Source organism: Botrytis cinerea, chromosome 6, assembly GCF_000143535.2.
Source record: "Botrytis cinerea B05.10 chromosome 6, complete sequence".
Taxonomy (NCBI): domain Eukaryota; kingdom Fungi; phylum Ascomycota; class Leotiomycetes; order Helotiales; family Sclerotiniaceae; genus Botrytis; species Botrytis cinerea.
In genome coordinates this window covers 1,510,828-1,524,336 of record NC_037315.1, presented here as the reverse complement: position 1 = coordinate 1,524,336, position 13,509 = coordinate 1,510,828, and the positions used below count along the sequence as shown (strand labels likewise).

Here is a 13,509-nt window from a genome sequence, read left to right as displayed (position 1 = left end):
CAGGTTCATCATGGTTTCCAATTAACATGTGGTAAGAAGTCCTCGGTGGATTTTTTGTATAATTACATTTCTACAATTTACACTCCATGTCGTGTACGAGTGAGTATGCTAACTGATGAGCATCGTTTATCTTTGTTTCTATATTCTTCTATATTCTTCATATTCTTCAATCATACCAAATGGCATTCATGCCAAAACCAGGTTCCGGGATATCAATTCTCGCAACTCGATACAAAAACTCCTCGTGCCATCTATAAATTTCAAATCCACCATCTTGATCGTCGGTCAAAGCCAGCCACTCATCACTCCAAGGACAAGGACTAACCGCATTCGAATGGCCTCCGCTTGTTGGTGTTGGATTCAAACAAATCTGTCGTTCGATGTTTCCAGCTGGTCCGAGTTTGAACACTGCTATGTAACCTGTAACCTTGAAATCGTTCGATCGTGATGTCGCAAAGAGATATTTGCCACTATGTGATATGAAAACAACGTCGGATCGATACAACTTCAAATTCGGAACCCCTATTAATACGTGTTAGTCGCTAAGCGGGAAAATGTGTGCGGAAATGAAATCAAGGAGAACCGCATACCTGGAGGTACCAGAGGGTATGTAATGTTTGTGAATACTGGCAGGTGAGTTTTCTCATCAATGACATAAACTGCCAAATTGTTTCCTGCCTCATTTAAAGCATAAAGGTATTTTCCGTTTGGATGTATTTCAACCCATCGAGGATGATCTCCTTTCTTTGGCGCGTCTACACTTCCCACCAACTCAAGTAAACCTGTTTGGCTATCTTTTTTATGTGTCCATACTTTGTTCCCCCACATGTCTGCAGAATAGAGATAATTCTCTTCTGCGTCAAACACCATGCCGTGTATTGCGGATTCGGGACTGTATTCATAATTTTGAATGTTCTCCTTCAATGCGCCATTTTCATCAACAGAGAAGACATTTCCATGCCCAGCGAATTCGTAGAATGGATTGCCGTAAACATTATAAGGTGCTTTCTTTGATGCTAAGCAGAAAATCGCTCTTGTTCTCGTATCAGATTTCGATGCAGATGCTATTCGCAAACGTGATTAGAAACTTTCGCAAAGAACACAGCGACCGAGGAAGTTACATACGGTCATGGGACATAGGATGTGAAGTGGTATGTTGGATTTCTGCAGGGCTTGTGACAGAATGACTTGACCACTTCTTCATTGAAGCTCCATATATGTTTTTCTTCGCATGCTATTCATGAATATGTCAGCTCAACCTGCTGGCGCCCATTAGACTCCCTTCAGACAGCGACCCAAACTTACATCAAAAGTCATCCAGGAAATTGGCTCATCTTCTGGAATTGGTGTTCTCTTGAGCAATTTCAAAGTTAATGCTTCATCATCAAACTCAATGGTAAAAATTGCACCTGGAGGGGTCCAAGTTCCCACCATCAAATGATGAAGCATTCTTCTCGGTTGCAGAGGGTAGAGTCGGCGGACAAGAGAGTTTCTGAACATACACGTTACAACCAATGTGAGGCGACCGACCAAGTTCGAAATCTAGAATTGGAATCTCGTAACGACTTCTCTCAATTATGAGCTGATGACGGGAAAAGGCCGTAATATTATCTTAAAGAAATGAAAATTGTTTTGTTATCGAGGCATTACCGTCATAAAACCCCCTGTTTTGCTGTTGGCGGGGCCATAGCTAGGTTATAGGATTGCGGGGCGTAATCCGGGGACTTCGCACGGTAATTTTGATTTTGACGGTTAAAGACTTTCCCGGACAGTTCCAAGAGAAGAGCAGAACTCTAATAGCACTGTTAGCAGGACTTCTCACTCACACAGACACTTACTTAATGGCAACAAATGCGGAGAGCGAATTAGATCAACTCAATTAAGAAGCTAAGACAGATGGTTTGACATACAGTCCAACTAATCATGTTTCCATTGTCGAATGGTTTTGGACTATTTCATGTGGCAAAAGATACTTCCGGTCAAACTCGTGACTTAGCGTTTGCTGTAGCAGCGTTTCCGAAGATCAGTGCCGTGCTATTTTCAATGCTAAACGACATTATTTGGACGCTAACAGCCGACTGAACTACCGTCTCAACCCATTGCTGGAACTTTGGAGGGGTCACTCGATCACCGATTCTGGAGTAGGCATTGCAGACTACTCCTAAGATGCTTGTTGATTCGTTCCTATCGTTAGGGCGAATATCGTGAGGGCACTTGGGCAAATAATCATATATAGGTAGGCCTTCTCCTCGAGGTAAGTGGTTTATTTCCATCATCAACAACATCTTCTTCATATTCATCCTTCCATCTCATCCTCCTTTGATACTATCATTCAAAAACTCCATCCACATCTTCTTCAATCAACAGCAACAACATGTCGACCCAACAAGAAACCACCGGTACTTCCAAGGGATTCGAGAGATTCGACCCAACTTTCACCACCAATGTCATCAAGTCTATCGGTCCCAAGACCGACGCTCGATCGAGACAATTGATGGGCTCTCTCATCCAACACATCCATGACTTCGCAAGAGAGAACGAACTCACAATCGACGAGTGGTTGACCGGTGTCAACTTCGTCAACACTATCGGACAAATCAGCACCCCCACCAGAAATGAAGGTCACAGAATTTCCGATGTTCTCGGACTCGAATCGTGAGTAGCCAAATACCTTACCCCACAATTGCATCTAACAATGTTCTTAGTGTCGTCGATGAAATTGCACACTACATCATGACCGAGTCTGGCGAGACCCCCACATCTTCCTCAATTCTCGGTCCTTTCTGGAGCCCCAACGCCCCATTCAGACCACTTGGCGGTAGCATCATCCAGGACCCAGTACCTGCAGGCGGACAGACTACTTTGATGCACGGAACCGTTACCGATTTGGTCACTAAGAAGCCAATTCCAAACGCAGTCGTTGACATCTGGCAAGCATCTGCCAACGGAAAATACGATTTCCAAGACCCTGAGAACCAAACCGATAACAACTTGAGAGGAAAGTTCAGAACCGATGAGAACGGACAATATCACTTCTACTGTCTTCACCCAACTGCCTACTCTCTGCCCACCGATGGACCAGCCGGTGTTCTCTTGAAATTGCTTGATCGTCACCCAATGAGACCTGCTCACATTCACTTGATGGTAAGTTACACCGCATATCCTAATATGACTGGTAAGCTAATGCAGAAACCCGCAGATCTCAAACGAAAACTACAAGCCAGTCACAACTCAAATTTACCCAAACACCGATCCATACCTCATCACCGACACTGTCTTTGCTGTCAAGCCAGATCTTGTCGTTGACTTCAAGCCCCGCAAGGATGACCCTAAGGCAGAATTGGACCTTGAATACAACATCATCTTGGCACCAAAGGATTTGAAGATGTAAACGGTGAATTTTGGATTGAAGGGATGAATTAAAATGCTGGATCATAGATGGAATGAATAATTCCACATGGGACTGGGCGTGGTGTTTTTGTATATAGCTCTGGGTTATCGGCGTTTTATATGTTTATGACTTTATATGTTCGAAATGAGAAATCCTCTTTCACCTTTTTACATTTTTGTTTTTACATCTATCATGATCTTTTTTCACTTTTGATTTACCCGCTGTTCAAAAATCTTGTGGGTTCTTGAGAACTTTTTGGGGTATCAATTCCCAAAAATAAACATCCAGGAATTCCACAAATCTGAGAGGCGCCAAACATCGACACAAGTTTGTTCGAGCAGTGTCAATTGAACTGTACCCATTCATTCAAAGAATGAACTCCTTGGCCTAGGAATAGAGATAACATTACCATCTTTCTTCAAACTCCACCGTTTACGGTTATACTGAGCGAGGCAAACTCTCAAAGTGAGGAGATATTAATCTAGTCCCATTCTGAGGGCTAGATTAAATAGGGACGGTGAAGCAATAGGATTGGATACTACTAACGGGCTTTTTGTAGGTGCTATATATTCTATATCGAAGTACTGGTTTCATTTTCGGTTCTGGTCAGAATTACTGTTCATTTTATGGATTCACTTCAGTGTCTAGAAAATTTATAGTTTATGGCTGACAGGCTGTTCATATTTTTATTTGATTTTCGCGCCTTCACTGGAACAAGCGATTGGCCGCTCAGAATCGAAAATGAAGAGAAAGTTTTTAACATGGACTCGAGATGATTTAAATCTTGCTCGAGCTTGCTCTCCCCTCTTTTTCCACGACTCATCACGTTCGCTCTGCTCGTAGGCTCCTCTTCGACTAGTAAATTCATCGCTCGCACCAAAGAGTCGATACCGCTCCATATTCTCGCACACAATTTACTTCCATTGAGAGAACGGTAAAGAGGGTGCCACGTTCCTTCGTCTTCTCGGTGTAATCAGCTGGCAAGATCTGTGGATTAACCTCGACGATGTTGATACTGTCCGAGCGATACCACGGATAGAGATCTATTTCTCTGAATTTTGCCTCCGTTTCAAGCTCAAAAACGAAGTCCTTGCGGACTGGTTGCTTCGAGATTGGATAATTGGTGACGCTGGCAAACCAGTAGCAATTGGTATTGTTAGAAAAGGTATCCAGGGCGCAGGAAAAATTCAGTGACCATTTAAATGGAGACCAGATTTGCCTAAAGACGATTCCGGATGTATCTGGTTTGGTTGGTGCTCCTGGAGGCATGAACTCGAAAAGCTTGATTCCCTCTACTAATGGTTGGTTATTGGTGTCCGCGATTCCGATGATTGCGAGTAAGTAAATGATGATGCTGATGTCGATGTTGACGAGGATGTCGATAATGACGTCGATGATGAAATTCCTCATGATTGCGGTTGCTGGTCTGAAGATTTTCTATGGAGGTTTTTACTTATGGGAATAAGCTGTTGTTTCTTGTGGTTTCAATATCTGGTATAGTACTTGTTAATTCTATGCCTTGCTTGATATTGAAGCTTGGTATGGGGAATATAAGAGAAGTTGGGAGAGCCCTTCTTATACTTATGAGAATTCGTTTGTTTCTTATCTGTTCTGAGATCTCTGTACACAGACAATGATATCATTTGTAAGAAATGAGTATACATCTTGATGAAAATGCAGTGTAGTTAACCATTGAAGAGTATGTATTGTGGCTGCACATGCTCTTAGTGAAGATTTTGAAACCCCGGCTGGTTAACGTAAGCTATTCATTATTTGAAAACAATGGATGAATATGATACCACATTACAAATGTTGTTGGAGTAATCGCGGATCTGCCATGTTAGCAAGTTTTTATTGAAAAACTCCTCCCTCATGAACCCCTGAGACGAATCCATTTTATCTAGAAGTCTAGATCAAGGTTTAAGAGCAAATCGTCAAATCCAAATCCGAAAGCACCTCAAAATGGCTGGACGTGCATACTTCAAATGGAACATTTTCAAGCAGTCCATAGAATGTTAAGGCTTTTCGTTTGTTTAATTTCCAAATTTGCCTATAATACATCAAATTGATAGTCAAATTAGCAGTATTCAGATCGATTCAGAAGTGATTCCTTAGATGAGCAGCCTGGAATGACGCTCATTCTATTGAATGCGCTATTTGATCTATGGAACAATACTACTACAAAGTAAGAATGAAATCAGGAGTACGATATTCCCTTAACCCGGCTTAGTATCTCTGGTCCATACATAATTGTTCTGATGTTGTTTCTCCGTGGTTCCATCCTCAGTTAATGAAATGTGTTGTGCTGGATCTACAGTTATTAACTTCCAATATCTGAAGTATGTCTAAACAACAACGCGTTTCCACATACATACAGGTTCAATTTCTTTCCATTGATTTATTTCTCTCTCCAAACCATTTCAATCCTCATATCCTACTCACAAATCAACAGCCAGCCTAAGCCAAGATCACCACCATAAAAACCAATTTCAACTCCTCAACATGTGCGCTCACAAGACCATCGCTTACGCATGCGGATGCGTAGCTAGATTACTTGAAGCTTGCCCCCACGCGATGAAGATTAAGATTTCTCGCGAAAACTGCCAGTTTCATTTCTCGGAACCGACCGAGATAGACGAGGGTGAATGTCTCAGCTGTGTTGTCAGGACCACACAGCGTAATCAGAAGAAGCTCGAAGGCATGAAATTGGAGGATTTTCATGTTGCAAACCTCAAGTTTCCACCAACTGCATCTCCACCTCCGGAAGACGACGAAGAGACGCCCCGTCAAAGTTCCAGTCAGCCTCCGAACCCACGCGAAACCGAAAGCAGACTTCCAGTACGTGAGAGCCAACCACAACGACCTGTTGCAGAGCCATGCACAGTTCCTCTCGAGGCTGAAGTCGAGCCATTCAAGCCCAAGAAATTGGTGAGAAAGATGAGCGAAAGGATTAAGAAAATAGCGAGACAGTTCTCGAAGAAGGAGTAAAAGGTAAGTGGAACACCTTGGTGACTTTCAGGAGATAAGTCGAGAGCATTACCTTATGAAAACGCCACCAAAAAAAAGTATCAAGGAGTATCTCACGAGGTTGGAAGACTGTATGATGTATGACTTACGCAGGCCTTGATTAATGAAATACATGTTCATTTTCCGATCAAAACGAAGATTTTATGACATGCAGTAGTGTCATTGTGTATAATAATTAGATTGACATGTGATTAATAACAAGATAATATGTATAAATTGTGCAGACACGCGCTCTTCGCAAATGAACTTCTTTTCGCTAAAGGGAAACACTAGTGTATTCACCTCATTATTTGCACTGTTCCAGCTCCCCTGCCCCTTTCATTCAAGTTTGTCGCAACTAGTCACACTAGACCTGTGATTTAACCACCAGCGAAGAACTTTCTTTGGGTTTGTTCTGATGAGAAAGAACAGCATTTGAACAACAAAAACAAAGAACGTGCTCTTTAATTTCTCAAAGGGGAAAAAACCTTAGATCCCGTTCAAAGCACTTTCTTTGTCCGATTACATCAGAGCTGTCAACACAAAAAAATCATAATGCTTATGAAAAACTAATGAATTCTTGAAAACAGCTCGTCACTGTCATCAACTACCATAATTGCCGGTATAGCAAACGCCAATGGCTAGTAGAAGAAGACCCAGTGCACGACAAACTGCTAGTAATAGACGGCTGCCTGTCAAAAGTCGTATTCCTGGTCTTACGCAGCAACCTGGAAGCGCCAATATAGCACCTAATTTATCGTACACTCCCATATTTAGTACAGAACCACCGCGTGTACCACCTCCTGGGCAGCCCTCCTCTTCTGACTGGGATTCTTACACTCCCTCACAACGCGAATATGTACAAGCAGAAGCATGGAGCAAATTAGCTGAAACATGGAAACAATGGCCCGAGTTTGAGAAAACATGGGAAGGAGTGCGACATCTCGGGAAGGGCGGAGCCGCTTCTGCAGATCTGTATCGAAAGATTGGGCCTGGAAAGGGAACGGAAAGGATGCCTGAGTATGTTGTGATCAAACAAGCTGACGGATCAGACAAGGATCTTCTGAGCGAATCATTGTTACTTCAATTATTTGTGGATAGAAATGCACCACATATTCTGAAGATATATCGGGGATACCATGAAGGCGAGGCTTTACCACGTAATATTGGAGGAATGTTTGATATCAGGAGAGAAAACTTCAAGAAGAGGCAAAAGAGGCGTCAAAGTAGGATTTATCTCGAATTTTGCGAGAATGGCGATGTCGAAAACTGGATGACAAGTCATATTGAGTAAGTGAAAGCTGTTATGAATTAGGTATAAAAAAAAAGCACTGCTGACCCAGTGGTAGAAATTCCGGTACTATACTTCAAGAGAAAGACATCTGGAACATATTTGAGTGTTTAGCTCGAGCATGCATTGTGCTCGAGAGGGGAAGTGAGAATTTAGAGGATGAAAATGAGCGAGCCTGGATTCCCATGTGCCACTTGGATCTCAAACCGGCAAATAGTAAGTTGCTCCTTTTGAGTTATTTAGTCGCAATGATGTTTATTCTTCACTGCATAGTACTCATTGGAGATAAGGACGAAAGCCATGATATCAGTATCTTTAAGGTAACCAAAATGATAGAAGTCCATCAGTTCGAGTACCCGGCTGACTAACCAAGTATTTAGATGGGAGACTTTGGTTTAGCAAGCCATATTCCTAATGACCCACAAGATCCCGGATGGCTCGAACAAATTGCTAACAACTTGACTCTCGGATGGGGAAGCCCAGTATGTTAATCTGGCTCAGCCATTTCCCCTATTTCACAACTTTCTAATCTTTCAAAGGAACAATTTTTTCCTCAAATGAAGAACCGTTTCTACAGTACGCCTGCCAATGTCTTTGGTATAGCTGCAATAGTATATTTCCTAATGACAAAACAACAAGTCAGAATAGGCCAAGATATGGCGTATGTGGGATTTCCATCATCTGACAGTGACTCTACAGTAGCGTTACGGACACTAGTGCTAACGTGCGGACGGGGCCTACTCGATGATCCCACTATAAAACGCCAGGGTATCTATTCCAAAACTCTCATAAGAACATTACTCCAATGTCTAGCGTATTCACCCCATGAGCGTATGACAGCGGAACAATTACTAGATTTCTGTACCACTGGTAGATTCCTTTGCAAGAATATGGAAGAGCAATACATATATGAAGATAGCCAGCCAGTGACCAATTACTGGCCAGAAAAAGCTGCGTCGAGCATTCCAGGATATCAGGATCCCAAAAAACTTTTGAAATATAATCCAACCCACGAATCCATTGCAGAGGAAAAAGAGAGGGAAGAAATATTCCTGGCTTCCTTCTGGGTAACTCCGCCTAAACAAATGGCACCGCCGACCTCGCTTTTGGCAAGTACCTTCAACTCTACGCTGAATTTCAGCTCAAATTCAGGTGCAAGTACATCTCACAGTTTTGGAAATCTGACCTCAGACTCACAATTAGATGCCTCCAATTCTTTCGGATTTGGAAATAGCTCTGGCATTAACTCCACTCCAGGGAGTGGCTTTATGTTTGGACAGCATCTGCCTCCAGAACCTCAGCTTGGCAGCTCAGATATTTTCGATACTGGCGCAAGAAATTTTCAGTTTGGACAATAGTAGTCTTCGAATGCTCACCGAGCATTACTCAGTCTAGCAACCAAAATATTTTCCGATCCAAAAATCTTTGTGGTAGTAGCTTCAGTGCGGGGGTCTTCAACTTCTGGTAGTCAACGATGATCAAGCAGTAATCACCGAATATGAGTCGATATTAAGCGCGGGTCAGGTTTATTTGACCACACTATGTGAGATGTGATGACTACAGATTTGTTCTGCACTACTCCGGCTATCAAGCTGTAGAAGAATGTTCGATGAGTGCACTAGCTAAATGTGGCAATTCAACTCGTGAAGAAGAGTTTCGAGAGAGAGAACATCAAAAACGAACATCTATAAAATGGATCTCATTACCCCCAAAAGTCTTTTAATTTAAAGTCTGTAATCGCCAAAACATAAGTTCTCCCCTCATTTTCTCTTGTGACTAAATAACAGCATTTATTTTGCGCACTTCAACGATACCTGTACCCCATTGTGCGAACAGACAACCAAAGTATATGCCTCCTGCCATGGCTTCTCATCTCTTTGCTCAATGTCTTGAAATTCCTGCAACATTCTTACAATCACAAACGAGGCTTCGATCAATGCGAATTGCTCTGTGCACAAAATTTTAGTCATTCATTGATAAACCACTCGAATTATAACAAAGAAATAGGAGAAACTTACGTCCCAAACAAATTCTCGGCCCTCCATTGAATGGCAGAAATTCCTATTCAAGTTAGCATGGCTGAGATACGGAGAAAAGACACGGATCAGGATATATACCCATTTTGGCTGTATCTGATCCCAGCGCTCTGGGCGGAAAGTTTCCACATCTTCACCAAATAGATCTTTGCGGCGATGCATCGAGTACACGCTGTACAGAACCTGTGTGCCCGCTTTCACGAATAACGGTTCTTGGCCATCTTTTCCTCCACCACGTGGAAGACAAGTGTCGCGGACTGCTTCGCGAGTGTTGGCCGGAACTACCGGATGGATACGGAGAGCTATTCGATGTTAGCATCTGATCTCTAACTAGGAATTGGAGGAGAGGGGGGCGGTATAATTACATTCATTAATACATTGACGTAGATATTTCATATTTCGCAGATCGTTATACGTTGGCAACTGACCATCGAGTTCCAGCACTTCGGCTCGTAGCCTTCTCCATACATCCGGATATCGTGCTAGCATGAAAAACAGATTACTGAGTAAACTAGCTGTTGTATCTCGGCCCGCCAGAAGAGTATTCAACACTTGATCCCGCAGAACCTGTCGATCTGTAGTCAACTTGGCTATCTCTTCGAGAAAACTGTAGGGACCAAATTTGACATCATTTGTATTAATCTTGTTTTCATCCTTCTTGAGCGCATCGAGAGCTACATCTATGTAATGATCGACATACTTAAAAACAGTCTTCTGAGCCCTGGTAGCTGCTGGATTGTATCGAAATCGTGCAAGTGGTCCGAGCCGTACATTATGAGATGCTTCGAGCTGGGTATATGTATACTGCTCAACAAATTCTGCATCGGATACACCACCCGAAGAATGATCTGAGTTGGACTGGGAGTTGACGGAATGTCCGAAAAGAAACTGAGTAGCTGTATCCATGGTGAATTTGAAAAAGAGATCTTGTAGATCAACAGTAGACCCTTCGCGGGGGATACGGTTCAGTAAATGTTGGAAATGTAGCTCAGCAGCCTCGAGGTTAGATATACTTTCCTTCGCAAAAGTAGGCCGAAGGAGTGCGCGAGATTTTTGCCACAGTTTTCCATCAGTTGTGAAAATCCCATGTCCAAACACAGGTTTCATTGCATCGACTCGAATTGATGAGAGCCGGTAATCATCAAACTTTGTTGCAAGAATGGTTTTGACATTCTCTGTATCGATTGTGAAAACTGTGGGATACGTAATAAGCTTGGATGTAAAAGTTGTTCCGTGCTGCTCATAACGCTTAGAAGTTCCTTCGAGATGTCGTAGGTTTTTGGCATTTTTGATTGTATCCAACACCAAATCGAGACCAAATATTGGATCTTTCAAAGGGTATTTTGCTTGAGCTGGTTGACAACCGTTTGATTTCCGGAATTGGCGTCTCGTGAAGTAAAGCTTGATTTGCTTCAATGCATAACAAAAGATAAATAAAGCTATAGATGCCGTAGTTACATTGAAGCTCGTCCCATTAGAGAATATCATACTTGCAATCAAGAAGTGATGTCAATTTATATGACTAGTAGACAGTACAAGCCTTTCACTCTAGGTGGCGATTTGAAAGAGATATGAGGAGAGTGACTGCTCTTTATGATCAATCCCGACTCTTATGAAGTAATCATGTTGTCACTTTTTATGCGACATAAACATATCATCGCACCATTGACAAATAGTAGGGCTCATAATGCCAACATTCGGTAAGGCTATGCCAAGTTAAAACTGGGTATCGGATTGACCAGCGTGGGCATTAACAGATGCAAGGCAGATCACTAATACTATAAATAGTAGAGATCATATCATCAAAAGTAATGCAAAGTATCATGCAGACTTATCTCTCCAATATACGTGTCATCATGTGTCAAATCTGACCCTAAGTAAGAAAGCTTTTGATTTAGAAGATCATTAAGGAATCCCACAAATCAAAAAAATTATAGCCAACTTGAAACAGGGATTTGGATTGATAAGCCTACATATCACAGATCTAAAGTAGATCTTTGTTACTACTTAAGGCAGGGAATCTCTTGACACAGGCGATCACTAAGGAACCCCATACGTCAAAAACGCCATGTAAAGCTAGCAACTTTGACAGCTATCTTATCCACTATCTCAGAACCTTAGGAAAATTCCTTCTTTGACTGAACATTGCGAATTTTCATAGATCATAACGTACTATTATTGATCGCATATCAAGGATATATAGTCTTGAAATCGTACACCGCATAATCGTACAACGTCAGAGAGTGAGGTTTCATATATCACGTGATATCAAACATCACTTAATGATAAGTGCGCAACACACCAGCATAGAGGAATCCTCATTCAGAACCCTTTCAACTCCTCACAGAATTTTGTATCGTTGTCAATTGGCCTCTAGTTTTCGTGCCACGCTCTCACATAGAATCATATCTATCAATGCGTATAGCCATACCATTTCCGTACAATCTTCGTATAGTCAGCCTTCCATGATTTGATATTTGTGATGTGTGGTGAGATGTCACAAACTCAAATTTATAACTGTTTGTTCCAAACAGTCTCCATAATGATTTCAAAGGCAGGCATGGCTTCGCATGGCATATGATAATGACAGAAAACGGGCACTAAACAAACACTTGGCCATGCAATAAGGATCAATCCTTTGATTTGAAAACTGTTACTTTTGACAGGTGTGCGGGTGGATACGTCAGAAGATATTGTTATAACAATGGGGGCGTCGGAATGAAAGACGTTGGATGCCACCTGGTGAGTTCTTTGACATCAGTTTTCCAACAAAATCGCAACATTGATCCTAATACGGAACAATGAGGGGATATAAGCTGAGAATAGAGAAACAGGGAGCATGGTGATGGTAACAGGAGCCAGGGGTGCTCCAAGTGGGTAGTGATATACACCACTGGTATAATCAAGTACGCTCTCGAATACGATCACACCAAGACGCTTTTTCCATGCAATCTTTCAGGCATGCTGACATACTCTCACGGACCATTATCATGCAAAGATTCAAACATTCAAGGAATAAATCAAAAAGCTCGGTGTAACATTATAATCACTAAGGCAAGATAAGATAAGATTACAAGGTGGATTTGAACGCCAAACTCTGCTAATTCGTCATTTGTATCAACCAACGCTTATTGATTTGACCGTAGAGTCAATATTGCGACACATATTGCGACACTAGTCTCAACTATTCGTAAATATTAATGTATGTAGGTGCAGATAGTAGGGACTCTGTCAGAAGTAAGATATGAGGTTCATGAACCGGGCCGCATGAGTCAGCTGATATTCTTCGGAGTAAGCTTCAAACGATAAAGATATTTCTTCACGTTAAACGACTAGCAAGAACCAACACTTTAAAAAATGTATTTGCATTGCCAATTGCAACTTTACGCACTCAAATGACGGCTTTCTTGACAACCATAAAAAGCCTCCGGCTGCTGTTTTTATTTCTAAAATGTATCTAGCAACATTTCGTAGAAGGATCAAGTACATGGTCAGATATTATTTTGTCTTGGGAGACTCGGGGCTCATCGTCAGCAATTTTAAGCGAGGTGCCCGACGAAGCCATGTGCCGCCCGTCAACATAAGCGCCATTGAATATTACTCATTGTTGGATGTGTGGTCAGATATTCCAAGAAAGGCAGGAAGGACCGCTCTTAATGATGCCAGAAAAGTAAGTTTGATGTCGTATCATCTGCCATTCTCATGTACAAGGAAGGTCAATACTTAGTAGTAAGATAGATGTACAACGCGAGGCTGTTTTGTTGTGTTTGATGCATAAACCTAAA

General features: G+C 42.0%; 6 protein-coding genes across 6 annotated transcripts; 3 read left to right on the top strand and 3 right to left on the bottom strand.

Moving 5' to 3' along the window:
* Nucleotides 1-11: 11 nt before the first annotated feature.
* On the bottom strand, nucleotides 12-1,906 carry BCIN_06g04470 (hypothetical protein). Its single transcript, XM_024693534.1, has 5 exons — nucleotides 1,839-1,906; nucleotides 1,306-1,793; nucleotides 1,126-1,234; nucleotides 591-1,064; nucleotides 12-522 (listed from the first exon to the last, which is right to left on the bottom strand). Exons 2-5 carry the CDS (start codon nucleotides 1,498-1,500, stop codon nucleotides 167-169), a joined length of 1,134 nt encoding a protein of 377 aa, XP_024549320.1. The 5' UTR covers nucleotides 1,501-1,793; nucleotides 1,839-1,906; the 3' UTR covers nucleotides 12-166.
* A 156-nt stretch (nucleotides 1,907-2,062) lies between these two features.
* On the top strand, nucleotides 2,063-3,553 carry BCIN_06g04460 (hypothetical protein). Its single transcript, XM_001559201.2, has 3 exons — nucleotides 2,063-2,655; nucleotides 2,706-3,144; nucleotides 3,200-3,553. The coding sequence occupies exons 1-3, from the start codon at nucleotides 2,375-2,377 to the stop codon at nucleotides 3,389-3,391; spliced, it is 912 nt and encodes a 303-aa protein (XP_001559251.1). The 5' UTR covers nucleotides 2,063-2,374; the 3' UTR covers nucleotides 3,392-3,553.
* A 441-nt stretch (nucleotides 3,554-3,994) lies between these two features.
* BCIN_06g04450 (hypothetical protein) lies at nucleotides 3,995-5,032 on the bottom strand. Its single transcript, XM_001559202.2, has one exon. It carries the CDS (start codon nucleotides 4,799-4,801, stop codon nucleotides 4,256-4,258), a length of 546 nt encoding a protein of 181 aa, XP_001559252.1. The 5' UTR covers nucleotides 4,802-5,032; the 3' UTR covers nucleotides 3,995-4,255.
* An 810-nt stretch (nucleotides 5,033-5,842) lies between these two features.
* Nucleotides 5,843-6,531, top strand: BCIN_06g04440 (hypothetical protein). The gene has a single exon (XM_001559203.2). The coding sequence runs from the start codon at nucleotides 5,894-5,896 to the stop codon at nucleotides 6,377-6,379; it is 486 nt and encodes a 161-aa protein (XP_001559253.1). The 5' UTR covers nucleotides 5,843-5,893; the 3' UTR covers nucleotides 6,380-6,531.
* A 455-nt stretch (nucleotides 6,532-6,986) lies between these two features.
* On the top strand, nucleotides 6,987-9,106 carry BCIN_06g04430 (hypothetical protein). The gene is made up of 5 exons (XM_024693533.1): nucleotides 6,987-7,687; nucleotides 7,747-7,904; nucleotides 7,962-8,008; nucleotides 8,069-8,170; nucleotides 8,228-9,106. Exons 1-5 carry the CDS (start codon nucleotides 7,035-7,037, stop codon nucleotides 9,044-9,046), a joined length of 1,779 nt encoding a protein of 592 aa, XP_024549319.1. The 5' UTR covers nucleotides 6,987-7,034; the 3' UTR covers nucleotides 9,047-9,106.
* An 81-nt stretch (nucleotides 9,107-9,187) lies between these two features.
* Nucleotides 9,188-11,547, bottom strand: BCIN_06g04420 (hypothetical protein). Its single transcript, XM_024693532.1, has 4 exons — nucleotides 10,090-11,547; nucleotides 9,806-10,026; nucleotides 9,707-9,749; nucleotides 9,188-9,636 (listed from the first exon to the last, which is right to left on the bottom strand). Exons 1-4 carry the CDS (start codon nucleotides 11,210-11,212, stop codon nucleotides 9,479-9,481), a joined length of 1,545 nt encoding a protein of 514 aa, XP_024549318.1. The 5' UTR covers nucleotides 11,213-11,547; the 3' UTR covers nucleotides 9,188-9,478.
* Nucleotides 11,548-13,509: the final 1,962 nt, after the last annotated feature.